The 14,008-nt window shown below is 38.4% G+C and overlaps 2 protein-coding genes across 3 annotated transcripts in view; both read right to left on the bottom strand.

Annotated features, from left to right (window-relative positions):
* LOC103468148 (synembryn-A) overlaps nucleotides 1-1,288 on the bottom strand; it is a 27,856-nt gene extending 26,568 nt beyond the window's left edge. For both annotated transcript variants that reach the window (XM_008415023.2, XM_008415024.2), the window contains exon 1: nucleotides 1,186-1,288. The gene's annotated coding sequence lies outside the window, so the exon portion shown is untranslated. The remainder of the gene's footprint in view (nucleotides 1-1,185) is intronic.
* Nucleotides 1,289-6,152: 4,864 nt separating this feature from the next.
* prr12b (proline rich 12b) overlaps nucleotides 6,153-14,008 on the bottom strand; it is a 59,632-nt gene continuing 51,776 nt past the window's right edge. Inside the window, exons 10-14 of the mRNA XM_017306256.1 lie at nucleotides 10,493-10,626; nucleotides 9,650-10,374; nucleotides 7,366-7,485; nucleotides 6,409-6,506; nucleotides 6,153-6,293 (exon numbers count right to left, since the gene is read on the bottom strand). Coding sequence (XP_017161745.1) covers nucleotides 6,153-6,293; nucleotides 6,409-6,506; nucleotides 7,366-7,485; nucleotides 9,650-10,374; nucleotides 10,493-10,626 — 1,218 coding nt within the window. The remainder of the gene's footprint in view (nucleotides 6,294-6,408; nucleotides 6,507-7,365; nucleotides 7,486-9,649; nucleotides 10,375-10,492; nucleotides 10,627-14,008) is intronic.

Genomic DNA, 14,008 nt, shown 5'->3' with positions numbered 1-14,008 from the left:
GGATGGATGGATGGATGGATGGATGGATGGATGGATGGATGGATGGATGGATGGATGGATGGATGGATGGATGGATGGATGGATGGATTGCAAATGGTATTTTTATTATAGTTGATCCTGTTGTTTTTCATGTCCTTATTTATTTTGTTCCTCCTATAATTGATGGAGATATGTAGATATTATTTATAATGTATGAAAGTGTTGTCATTTAATTAGCTCTACATCCTTAAGAAAATGAAAAAAATATGTTGTTTTATAATGCCAGTAATGCCAGAATTAATAGTAAATAATAAAGACGTTGTGGTATTCTGACTTAGTAATGCAATTAGATTAGTTGTGTTACCACCCCCACGCCACTAGAGGCAGTTTCAAGCCCGAAAAGATGCGACTAAAGAGCAGATTTAGAATATTTTCCCAACTGTGGCTAAAGCTGCTGCTAGCTGGTTTACTCTCTGATCTGAGGCTGTTTATTTTATACACAGTCAGAGAATGGTGGATTGACAATGAGTAATAACAGCTATCTAACACTTAAATGTTATTATTAACATTTTTATTATATCCTTAAGATAATGAGTATCCGCGAATTTTTCAGTCAGGTTTCCCGAGGCAAAATCACACCGGTAGTAAAGATACACCTCTTCGAGTTATGGCGGCCATTGTCTGACGTCACTGTGAAAAGGGACTATTTGCTAAAAACTGTGAGCTTGCGCTAAAGTAAATAAAAGAGAGAAGTTCAAATACATTCTGAGAGTGAAACTACTTCCTAAAGGTGAAAATATATTAAATACAAATTTCAAAAGAAAATAAAAACGGAGGTATAGGAAATATAGCGTCCCCGCCCCTTTCAGTTTGCTGCAGCGAGGTGTACTTGCACATCACTGCAAATGGTCGTTTACATACAGTACTTTGCGGACTACTAGAGGGCGCCCACGGACCACCAGTGGTCCGGAGACCACAGTTTGAGAAAGACATACATACTCCTACATAATATCGAAAGCAATAAACGACCGATAGAAAGCAAATGATAATGTGGTCTCTGCAGCTGCAGTTATTTAGCCATCAAGCTGCTATTAAAGCCAATTAATGTGAATTGAAAGCACTACTTTCAGATACTTTGAAGTGGATCATAAGAAATAATTCTCAGTAACATTCAAGGCACTAATGTCTATGAACTGTTGCACTTACTTGTTGGTGTAATAATCCACTCACACCGTCAAAGGCAGTGTCTCTGTCCTCCAAATAAAATCGTGTCTGTAAGCTTAATGTCCTTCCTCCTCTGCACATCCCCTCCTCCTCTTCACCCACTAATCCTTGGATATACTCACAGCCCCGCCTTAACCCAGTCCAGCCCCAGAGCACTGTTATATCATCTGTTCTACATTTCAATAGGATGGAGAATTAAGAGTTTTTTTTTGACATATGCTCAAATATAGTCATAAGACAAAGATAAAGCCCCCCATCAAGCTTCAAGCATCCATATAACAAATTACTGTGTTCATTTAAACTAGATGGTTTCCTGAACCAAAGTTTTTAAACTTGTACGAGATAGCATTTTTTGTTTTTTTTACATATTTTAAAAAAACTGTTACTATGTTGTGACAGTATACCATAAAAGACAGATATTCTGGAAAAAATGTGCTCCTCTCCCCCCTCCCTGTGGTACAGGGAGAGTAGAAGCAGTGCTTTTCTTCAGAAACAACCAATCAGCACCATGAGCAAAAGTCTTGGTGGGTCTTTGTGCTGTCAATCACGCTAATGCACACAGTGCTTAGGATTGCAAGTTTGCTAATAGCAAACAAACGTATACAATTGCAGGAGAACTGTTTATCTGCCGTTATCGCTGGGCATGCGAGGAGGCAGAGGAGCTAAATTTTTTAATACAATATCTTTGTTATATCGCCATGACATATTGACGGTTTTAATAAGTTAGTTTTTAAAAAAAACAATTTTTTAATCAAAGTTAGCTACTGCAGTCCATAGAACTTAAGGTCTCATATGGCTCTGACATCAGCAGGATTGATCCCAGGACCTTACAGGAAGCTTCATGTTAGCCTGCTTTATCCACTCTAAAACCAGATCTCCTGCGTGTTTAAGATCACTGTCCTATTAACCCATCTGTGTCCAAGTGTAAAGTATTTTAATTGTTTATTTAATTGTTTCTTTGCACTGAATTTAAGGAGTTTGGATTTCTTCAATATTCCATCCATCTTGTGCAGTCCACCTGCACCACTGGCAGTGAAGTAGTGGTGAGGAACAAATCAGTCTAACTAAGTTCTGGAATGTCTCCAACCTCTAAAGACGATGTCTAAAAGCTTTGTGTGTGCCAGCAAAATGAGGCATGAAATTTGGTACCCCAAGACCTACAGAAAAGTCTCATGCACCCGTATCCTACATGAAACAGAAAGTTGGCCATCTTGGATTGAATTCCAATTTTGACTTCCTTTCTTTTGGCAAATGAGCTCTACTATTTTAGCCTGTGCATGACTGTGACATTCGGATGATAAGTGGAGGATGTGAATGTTTTATACTCACATTCTCTCAAGGAAATGTGAAAAACTTGAACACAATGCTGTTTATTTTTCATCACGTTTGTCATTTTGATCAGTTTTATTTCCCTTTTGTCAAATACAGGAATTTCATATACAGAAGAGTGACTGCCAGCTTGAGAATGGGGCAGCTGTACAGTATTTACACACTGAGTCTTCAGGAGAGGCAGAACAATAGGAACTATCAATTAACAAGAAACAGATAAAAATGACCAACATTAAAACACTGACATTTAGGCTGCTGAAGGATCTTTTCACCTCACATTTCTTTAGAGAGAAGCATATTTATTTTTTCATTCCTTCATTATTTGTAGTAGTAAACAGTATTTTAAAAAGAAAAAAAATCATTGTTTGGAGAATACATTTTATGTCGTTTCAAACAGCTATTTATTCTTTTACCTTTGCTGAAGATTGTAAAAACATCATATAGTGCACTAAGACCTCATTTTACCTCATACATCCCCAGTTTGAAAACTGCGGGTTGAACGGTACAATAAAGCAGGGTGACCCATTTATATACATCATTTGAAAATATTCTTCAAAAAGTAAGAACAACAAACAACCCACAGCTAGGGGTGGTCATTTTTAAAAATGTCACTGTATAAATTATACAAACAATAGTTATCCTTACAAACAGCATCTCTCATTACGCTGCTCACGTGACTTCCATCAATAGAACTTTGGGGAAAATCCACCATATCCACAGAATTCATTATCTTCTATTTGTCAATACAAACTTTGAACTCAAGAGGTAATATGGACTTTACAACAAAATATGTACCACAAACAAACTGACACCAACTGCTCAGTTTGTGTAGTGGGATTAATTCGCGTTACTGACTCCAGATATATTCTGCTGCTTGATACTGTGTGTGGGTCCAGGAGTTCAGAGGCTAAGACTGAGGCTCTGATCTTCATGCTTTGGCGCCAAGGGTGAGCAGTTCAACAAAGGAGCTAAAAAGCTTCTCCTGCCAGGCCTGGTTGGCCATGCACTGTTGCACCACCTCCTCCTGACCAGGGTCCTCAGCTGCCTGCTCGATATTATCTGTCTGGACAGAAAACAAATAACATCACAATAATCAGAACATTACTACAACATACCCGAGGGGATCTGTGGAGAGAGGTTCTATGACATAACATAGGCATAACAACAATTTACAAAGGAAAATGGGTTTGACGACTATGATGAAATGAAGTATAAACATTTCTGTTTGGAGTCATAGACTGAGGTGCAGGAAGTTTATATGTTCAAAGTACTTTATTGAATGTAATAGTCTATTCTGGATGTGTTTCTACCAGCTGTATGTCTACAGTTGTTTATGTTCACACTGTAATGTACTGTGTCTAGTTTCCTCTACATATAGTGTTTTGCCGTTTTCTTTATCAGACCTATGGTGTCCCCTCACAGAACAGCTTGGATTTATAGTCAGATTAAATCACACTCATCTGGACTGTGTACTGAAGTGGTTCCACAGAATTTAATTCCAGGTACCTGAGTTAAGAGGACTGAATACACATCACACTTTTTAGATTATTATGCACTACTTTGTGTTGGCTTATCAAATTAAAATTGAATAAAATACAAAGGTAACATATTAAAATGTGAACAGAACATAGGCAGGTTAAGGCCTTCAGTTATTTTTATTCATTCACTAGTTTTTGTTCAGTAAATCTTTCTAAACCAGAAACATCAGAACAAAACACTTCACATTATCTTGTCTCTAAATAAATGAAGAGTCAAATGTTTTAAATGGCTGATTATTACATTCTAGTGTCTGCTTTACTGTGCTGTAATCTATGCCTAGCACATGGACATGCTGGGGTTTGAGATGAGAAGGAGTTTCCAATGGTTCACTAAGTCTACTCAAAAATCTCACCCATCATTTTGGTAAAGGAACAAGGCTTTGAAGCACAAGTCCCTCATCTGTCACAAAAGGTGAATTTTAGGTTTAAGGTCCAATTTGTAGTGGCTCATACTTTTTGCTCAGCAAAGTGAAATTCAACAACCAATCAAGCATATTGGTGAAAATACTGCTGATATTTATTAAGTGCAAAAAAAGTTATGAATTTGACAAATCAGAAGCAGAGGAGTGAAACCGAACAAAGCAAATAGCCAGTTTTAGATTCTACAACATTCAAGTAAAAGACACAAAACAGCCGCAGGATAAAATCACCAAACTGAATAGAGATGCATGCATGAAGCCTTCCTTACCTCTTTCTTGCAGTGCAGGAAGGTGTGATACTTGTAGTGGTGGAGAGAATGATACAGACTGTATAATCGACAAGTTTCGATAGAAAGCTTTATATCCTGAGGAAAGTTGAAAGAGAACAGCTTAGCAGTTATCTTCTTTACCAGTTCCAGAACATTTCAGCTAAACAGGAAAAATATCAAATTTTCCTGAACTATTCCGGTTATAAAATGAATGGTCTGCTTTTGACCCAGCAATCCACAGAAAGACTTTAAAAGTGCTTGGTTTATAAAGAGTCATTGTAAAAAGTAATTCCCAACTTCTTTATTTAAGAGAACCCTACTAGAGTTTAAATCAATATGATGTCCAAGCCATTGTTTTAATAGCTGCCTTCAGGTCATCTGCATTTTAGGTTCTGGTGTATGGTCATCTTCTTCTTGACAACATGCCATAGATTTTCTGTAGGGTTCTGGTCAGGCCCGTTTGCTGGCCAATCAAGCCCAGTACCACCATGGTAATTGCCAAAGGCTTCTGGTACCTTGTAGTGGTGAAGAGAATGGCAATGTGGGCTGGCACCATTACAGTTTGTGGGCAAAAGGAAGCGGGTAGATGGACATTGACTGTGGACTTCAGAAAGTCCAGTGGACCAAAACCAGCAGATGACATAGAACCTCAATCATCACTGACTGTGGAAATTTCACACAGTTCAATCAGTGTTTTTTCCATGACTGTGTAACTTACTGACACAGACTGACAAACTGTGTAGAGACTCAGGAAACCTTTGCAGGTGTTTAGAGTTAGCTGATTGGTGTGAGACACCATAAAGTTACATTATTTAACTTTTTCATAACAATTACATTTTCTGAGACGGGGAATCCTGAGTGTTTATCCTTTCTAAGCCAAATTCATCAAAATTACAAAAAATGGCTGTATGTGTGATGATTCTACATGAAATTCACAAAAAGGACATGGCCCAGGTGCATTGCAACTGATCCCACCCACCCAGAACACAAACTGTTTGTACCGCTGCCATCTGGGAAACGGTACAGGTACAGAAAAACAACCACGTGGTGAAAGAACAGCTTTTTCCCAAGAGTTGTGAAATCTATCTGTCCACCTTCCATCTCCTCTGCAGACACACTCACCCCCATTTGCTGCACCATAAGGCCCGATTAAGACTTTATTTGTCTATATATCACCATTCCAATGTCATTATGTTCTAGATACATAATGACAAATAAAAAACCTTACGTCTAATTGTTTGAGATGTACCTGAATACAATTATTAGATCAAAAATACAGACATTTCTAGTAACAACCACATATGATTTCTGATTTCTTTTTTAAACCATTGTGATCCTTAGCTCCTGCTAAGTGAGCTCGACATACAACACCTGTACCTCAGTGTGAAACTACATCACCTCACCTGTTGCTTAGGAACACTTTTCTTGACACGACTGAGGGTCTTACGACTGTAACCTTCACCACCCAGATGAACTCTGACAGCTCCAGACTCCAGAGGGTCTGCTGTCATTTTGGGATACATATGTAAAACCTCCTGGGGGAAAAAAGGGATGTTTCAGCTGAACTCTTCCAGTAGTGTTTGGTAATAATGATCGTAAGGTTTTGGAATGTAACTGAGAGACCACAGAAGAAAAAATGTAAAGGCCCACCTGATGCTGAACACTCATATTGATTCTTCTCAACAGCCTCTTCTTATGTTCACTCAGCAAGCTGTCGATCTTCCTCATTGGAGGGAGGTACAGCTCATCTAAGTAGTCAGAACAACAGTCCTTCACTTTTAACTTTGCCTTCTTCCTATTTTTTTTATAATGATGGGTTTTCTTTTCATGATGAATAATAAACAATACAGCTTCTAGGATTTTTTTAATTATAAACAGAGCACAAAATCTGTTCAAAGTTGTACCTGCAGGCTTCAATATCTACATATGTCATTACCTAAAATTGGGTTAAATGTCTTTTAGCAATTTGCAGAAAAATAACCCATATTCTAGCCCTTAACCAAGATTTGAGCATTATTCTCTCACAATAACTTAAATGTTGTCCTTTATTCAGCTACAGAGAAAGACCAGGAAATCATCAAAAATTGCTGCTGATGATGGGGGTTTATGATATCTGACCAACATGCAGGCTCTTTACTCTGTATTATGGTAAGCAATCATGTTTCTACAAGTCTGTAGTTGTACATTGCAAAAATCTTACCAAGTACTTTCTAGTGCATAATGTCATTGTACAGTTGAAATAAAACAAAACTCATTTACAAGTAACTTTTCAGCATGAAATAGGAATGTGTGGTAAGTCAATAATTCCTTAATATTGATAAAAAAAAGTACTCATTATAAGTGAAATAATCTGCCAGTAGAAAAATAAAATTTTTCCATATTAAATATAAATGAAAATTTCTTTTTCCAACGGCAGATTATTTTACTTGTTGCTAGTACTTTTTCATCATTATGAATTAATTAATTATTGACTCAAAACTATTATGCTGAGAAGTTACTGGTAAGTTAGTATTTCAAGTATGCTATGACATTTGCACTAGAAACTAGACCAGAAGCTGCTTGGTAAGATTTTGTGTTTTTGCAGTGCGTTGTCCATGTGAGACTCACCATCAGTGTCCTCCAGAGCCTGGATCATATCAGGGTCGAGTGCTGTGCTCACCAGCATCTCCACATAGCTCTTGAACATCTCCCTCATTGCCCGGCTGCTGACGCCTCCCCACACCGGGCCTAGAGCATGGAGACGCTGCAGTGAGGGGGGTGGACACAGCGCAGCGGCAACTCTTAGTTTTATAGTTTTTTGTTTTTTTTTAGCAAGTAATATTTGTATTATTTTTTAAGTAAATGGCTTGTACTTGTGTAGCTCTTTAGCAAGATCAGAGGACCTCAAAACGCTTAACACGACATTCAGTCATTCATCCGTTCACACACACATTCACACATTAATGGTGGCAAGCTATGAGATAGTACCCAGAGTTTTTGCTGGAGCAGTCTCACCCCAGCAGAGGCCCTCTGACCCCACCAGCAGGCAGGGCAGGTGAAGTGTCTTATTTAAAGTGTACAACAATATTTGCATTAGAAACTAGACCAAAAATACATGGTCAGATTTTGTGTTTTTACAATGTGTTTCAAAAAGGGGCTCAGATCAGCAGAGGTTCTCAACTGCTGGAGAACTTCAACTTTTCTTCTCCACATGTCCCAAACAATCAGAAGGCAAATTCATTTTCAGAAGTCTTCACCTGTTCGTCTTTATACTTCAGGCAGAATTTCAGCGTCTATTGATAGTTTTCTTGGATGAAAAAAAAAACTCCTTCCTTTGGACCAGGAGAAAATGAGTTGAAAACTGTTTTCGCACATAAAATGTCATGTACTATTGCAGTATTTTGGTGCACATTCAACTTTAGATTATGATGGGTGATGCCAACATAATCTTTAAAGCCAGATGTGCATTGTATGTGCTCACACACACGCTTCTAATGAGCTGTGGAGCTCAGTGGTGTTTGGGATTGTGGGGACCTGAACGGACCGTTTCTAGGTTAGTTTTGCCTGGCTTTAAGACTAGTTCTTAGTAATCATGCCTTCTTTGGGCAGGACTGATAGGTGGTGTGGTGTCTTTTCTGCTCTCTGGGTGGGCGTGTGGGCAGACACGTGCTGAGGGTTTGGGGTTTTCACCGACCAGGAGGGCCGGGCTTTGGGGCAATGCCCACAAGTTAGCCGTGCATGCAAGTAAATTTGTCATTTGCTTGCATGTTTTGTTTTGTTATTTTGTTTCTTGGTTTCATTTGCATTTTTTTTTTTTTTTTGCTGTTTGGTGTGTGTGTATTAGTATTTATTTAAATGTTTTCATATAATATATTTAGAATTTCACTTTTTCTTTGGTGGTTTTTCTTTGGTGGTGGTTATTGCATTAGGTTGTTTACTAATTTGGGTGCACACATTTAGTAAACGCCTTATGTTTATTTAAGATCATTAACTATTTTGTTTTGCTGAGTTTAAGGACTGGCTGGGAGAAGGTGGTTGGTCGACAGAAAAACCAGGAAGTGGAACCATCAGGCTGCTGGAAGCAGGGGACAGGATGTGAAACAATCTGCCTCTCTGTACTAATAGCATAATTGCTAAAACCTTTTTGGTATTAGGTTATTTTGGTTTTTATAGTTGTGTTAAAGTCAAAATGTTTTAGTTTAAATTAGTTATTTATGTTTATACATTATTTGTCTTTGTCTCCTTCCCCACCCCTCCTCTTTGTGTAGGCTAGCCTGTTTGTATAAATTCCCTTGTGTGTTCATTGTGGAAGGTAAGTTTTTGGTTTGTTATCCTGAGTTATGTTTGCCTTAGTTGATTTCTTTTGGGCCCATTTTGCTATATTTTTTAGATCTGTTGTTGAAAACCTTTTGTTAAGATTATTTTTTTTAAATAAATAGAAGATATTTTTTTATATATGCCTTTGTCCTTGTGCTGTACTGGTCGGACCATCACAGTGTGCAATGTTCTTTTTTTACTTTTTTGCAATAATAATTTTTTGTTATCGATTGGGTTTGAGGATACAATTTATTGTTGAAGAGCTAATATGCAATATATATGTTGTGTATTTGGTGTAGTTTGTAAATTGTACTTTATGCAAAGTAATAATCCACCTCTCTGTGTTGTCTTGACCTGTCACAGCCTTTTTCTAAACAGTGGGAATCTGAATAGTCCTGAGCCTATAACCGCAGGTGGAGTTGTTGGTCATAATATTTCATAATTTAAATTTCAGACAACGTTTCTGTCACACTATGTGTATCCTATGCAGTTTCACCACAATCTGAAAATAAAACTGAAGTCATAAAAACATTTGCGTCACTGAGAGCGGACAGAATGAGACAGATATGTACAGCCATATTCACACAGAGCTGACCTTCATCGTCACTGGGCCGGTAGGAGTCAGACTCAGAGGATGAGGACGGTACCTCCTTCAGCCACTTCTTCCTCTTCTTTGGTGGAGGCTCGGCTCTGTCTTTAGAAATCTTGTTTTTCTCTCCTCTCTTCTCTTCTTTCACTCTTAAAATGTCCAAGTTGCTATCTTTTCCTTGTCTCTTTTCTTTCTCAACATCTCTTCTTTCTCTTCCTTTCTGCTCACTCTGCTTTTGTCTCATTTCCTTCTGCTGTTTGAGGATTTCCCTCCTTTCTCCTTTCTCTTTCTGTTCTTTCTCCTTCTGTTCAGTCTCTTGTCTCAGTCTTTCTCTTAGCTCTTGTTCCTGTTTCTCCTTCTCTCCCTTCTCCATCTGCTCTCTTTCACTGTTATTTCCCTCTCTTTCTCTCTCCTCTCTCCCTTTCTGCTCATTCATCCTTTCTATCTCTCTCTCAGTTCCTCTGAACTCCCTCTGTTTTCGCTCTCTTTCTCTCATTATTTTTTCTTTCTCTTTATGCTCCCTCTCTTGTTTCTCCTTCTCCTCTCTTCTCTCTCTCTCTTTGAGCTCCCTTTCTATTTTCTCTCTTTGTTCTCTCTCTCGTTCCTTTTCTCTGGCTCTCTGCTCCTGCATTTCTTTTTCTTTCTGTCTATCTTTGTCTCTGTCATCTCTCTCCACTCGGGACTGGTTCTGACTCTGAATACTCTGCACCTGTTTAGTCAGAGACTGCCGTCTGTCAGACAGTTGGATGGAAGAAAAGGACAGACATAATGAGCGCCTCTCATCAGGCTCAAGGAGCTGGATAATGAATCTGAACTCAGTAAGAGGAGAAAGTGAACCTGCAGCCTTACCTCAGGGCCAGGCCAGCTCGGTGCCAAGGCTTGCGAGAACAGACCCGGACATAGTCCTTCTTGTTGACGTTCTCCAGGAACTTCACGTACAAACGCTGGTAGCACATTTTGGCATCCCCAAAGTAGCCCAGATACTGAGGAAAAAAGTTATTCACTTGCTCTAGCTAACATTAACTTCTGTTATGAGTTACTGCAATTTTATGTGACAGACACACCAAGTGCATCCATGTGATGTGGAAGAAAAATGATTAATCATTTTTCAAATGTTTTCAAATGAAAATCTGAGAAGTGTAGCAATGAACAATCAACCTAATTTACTTTGACACCTCTAACATCCAGCACAGAGAAATTTAAAGTTTTAAGCTCACTGGACCACCAGTGAGCTTAAAAAAAAAGAAAAAAAAAGGCTTTAAGCACCACCAGTGCTAAAAAAAAATTGGCACTGGTGGTCCAGTGAGACCACCAGTGCCAATTTTTTTTATTGACTTTGCAATTTAATACCTTGATATTTGGTCTCTGTCTCTTTAAAAAATCCTACTATTTCTGATACTACATCTTCATTAGTTTCAGAAAGCAACTCGCTATTCAGGAGTTGCACCGCAACTCCTGAATAGCGAGTTGCAGGGTTAGGTGACCTGCAGGGTGGAAGGGGAGGGGCACCCTGAATAGGACTCCTATTCAGGAGTCCTATTCAACTCCTGAATAGGAGTTGCAACAGCACTCATTGTAGCTTGTACATTGTACAATGTCACCCTAATTATAGGGTGACAAAATGCAAAAACAATGAGCTTGTACAATGAGCGCAGTTCCACCAGGAGTTTGCTAATTGTTGCTGGCTAGTCTGAAGGAGCTGACTGGGGAGTTGTGGGGGAGGGCTGATCTTAGGTGGAAGCTCTGAAGTTTGGAAATTACAGCTCCGTGGAGGAGCTGGTTCTTGAAGACAGAGCTAGGGCCACCCCAGTGTTTGCACAGCTGAAAGATTGCCACGGGAGATTAAGGAATTTCTCAAACATGAATTTTAAAAAAAGACGCAGCAGTCTAGATGTGTTTTTGATGAGGGAATAATATAACATTTTGAAAACTCAAAACAGTAATTTTTACATAATACTGACCCTTTAATAAAAGTTTGTATAGAATGGACTCTTGAGGAACCCTACTATGGAGAGCCATTTCAGCCAAAATTAAATAAATTAATAAATGGGTGAAATACATAAACAAATTAGTCAAATAAATCAATAAATGAAGAAAATTAGTAAAATACATAAAAAATTTGTTAAATAATTTAGCTTTTTCATTAACCCAAGTTTTCATTTATTTATTTTTCATATTATCAATTTCTCAATTTCTTTTTCATTTATCCCTTTATCCATTTAACCATTTATCATTAATCTATTTTTCATTTAACCACATTTCAATTTCCCTTTTTCATTAACCCAATTTTTCATTTATTTTTCAGATTATACATTTCTCTATTCCCATTTTTCATTTATCTAATTTTCATTTTATCTATTTTTAATTTGTCCATTTTTCATTTATCCCTTTACGTATTTATTCATTTTTCATTAATCCATTTTTTAATTTAACCATTTTTTAATTTCCTTCTTCCATTAACCCGATTTTCTATTTCCCAGGTTTATTAAACATTTTCTCATATATCACTTTTTTATTTACCCATTTTTCTTTTATCTATTTTTCATTTAACATTTGTTTGAAAAAATTTTTAATTTTCCCATTTTCCAATTTCCCTTATTCATTTACTATTTCTTTATTTTCTTAATTATCACATTCTATTTTCCCCGCTAAACTCAGAAAAAGGGGGAAAAGAATAAATGCAAAAGAGGAGGGGCACGTCATCAGGCTACAACTTCCCCAATCGGTTGGTTAGCGTCACACCCATACTTTGCTTCAAGAAAGATGGCGACCTACTAACGGGTTATCAATAAGCTGAAGCTCATTAACTTCATTAGAAAATAGTGTTATTACTCCTGACTTTATTTTTCTGTGGCCGCTAAGATAGAACGTGTTTCAGTTGGCGGCTCTCATGGACTCAGAGCTTCACTGTCGGGGTTTTTATAGTTTGGACGAAGCGGCCGCTGAAGTTGGCTTCCGATTGATGGTTCGGGACACCTTCATAGCTACCAGCTATAAGGAGCAGACTTTAGGAGCAGAGCAACTATAAGGAGCAGACTTTACTGTACATCGTAAGTGAACTGCAGTATCCAGAGGAAGCTCTATGGAGCATCGAGCTGAGAGAATGGGAGTGGCAAGCCTTGGAGATCTGCATCGGAGGCCATCTTTCAGACATGCGCTGCTGCTGTCCGTCCAGGATCCTCCGGTTGCCCAGACGTTGCACGGTAAGCTAACGCTGATGTTTGTTTTCCAACTACAGTCATATTTAATCAATAGGGGGCTCAATTACGATAGTGGAAGGTTTTGAGTTGATCTCAGGAGTAGGTGACAAACTGAACGCCGCCAGGATGTTGAGACCAGCACGTCCTCTGATCCAATATATCCTCTGATCCACGGTGTTGCGCCTTTCTGTGCATTTCGGTACCATTACCAAAATAAAAAGGGACTCAAAGACTCTGATGAGCAGAGCAGAAGTTTAAATTGGCTAATCAGCCACCACTGTGTTCATGAGAAGAGATGCTTGTTAACCGGGAAATAAATATGAAGCCTGAAAACCTAATATCTTAAAGGATCCGTTGTGTTTTTAACTAATCTCTGCTGGGTTTGTGGGTCGCAGGCGATTTCCACGGCAACAGGTTGATTAAATGACAAAGAGACGAGAGTAAAAAAGTAGGAGAGGTTTAGAGTCGATCGCCGTTGTTTTATCTTTGCTGTGATGCATCACAGCCTCTGTAGTTTCTCAACTGCAATAAACGACTAACTTGGACTAACTACCTCGTTCGTCTGCGAGTATATTTCATTATGTAACAAACAAATGGCTTCTACCGCGATAATTATGTGAAATTAAATAATTTTTTTTTTTTTAATGTTTTGTGCGCTCTGGCATCTTGCTTTGAGTCTGAGAGGCTTTTTCTGTATGAAACATGCTATTTATTTAGTGGAAATATTGATGCAATGAAACTCTCCAAAATAACCTTTCAACTTTTAAAGCTCCACTGTTGAAAATGAGAAGCTGACATTCACAAATGACATTGAAATAAATTCTAGTCCAACTTCTGGTTTGTTGCGATTCCTCTGGATCCCGTTGGAGGAAAAATATACCAACTTCACAAGATGTGGCTTTAACCTAATTCCTGTCAGTCTGAAGTTTCTCATATTTAGGTAATCAAACCAAACTTCAGATCTACCATAACTGACTGGCTTTGAGGCCAGCAGGTGATCGCCACCAGGTCGAAAGTACAGCTTTTTGGTGCAACACATTCATTAGTGTTTCTATCATGTATGTTTTCAGATGTTAAGCTGTCACAGCACACCATCCTGCAGGCCTCTGGTCTCTGTGTTTCCCTGCAGACTCCCAGTGGGCTCACAGCTTCAGGATGACCAGAG

Source organism: Poecilia reticulata, linkage group LG8 (genome assembly GCF_000633615.1).
Source record: "Poecilia reticulata strain Guanapo linkage group LG8, Guppy_female_1.0+MT, whole genome shotgun sequence".
NCBI classification, from domain to species: domain Eukaryota; kingdom Metazoa; phylum Chordata; class Actinopteri; order Cyprinodontiformes; family Poeciliidae; genus Poecilia; species Poecilia reticulata.
This window is presented reverse-complemented; position numbering and strand designations above follow the sequence as displayed.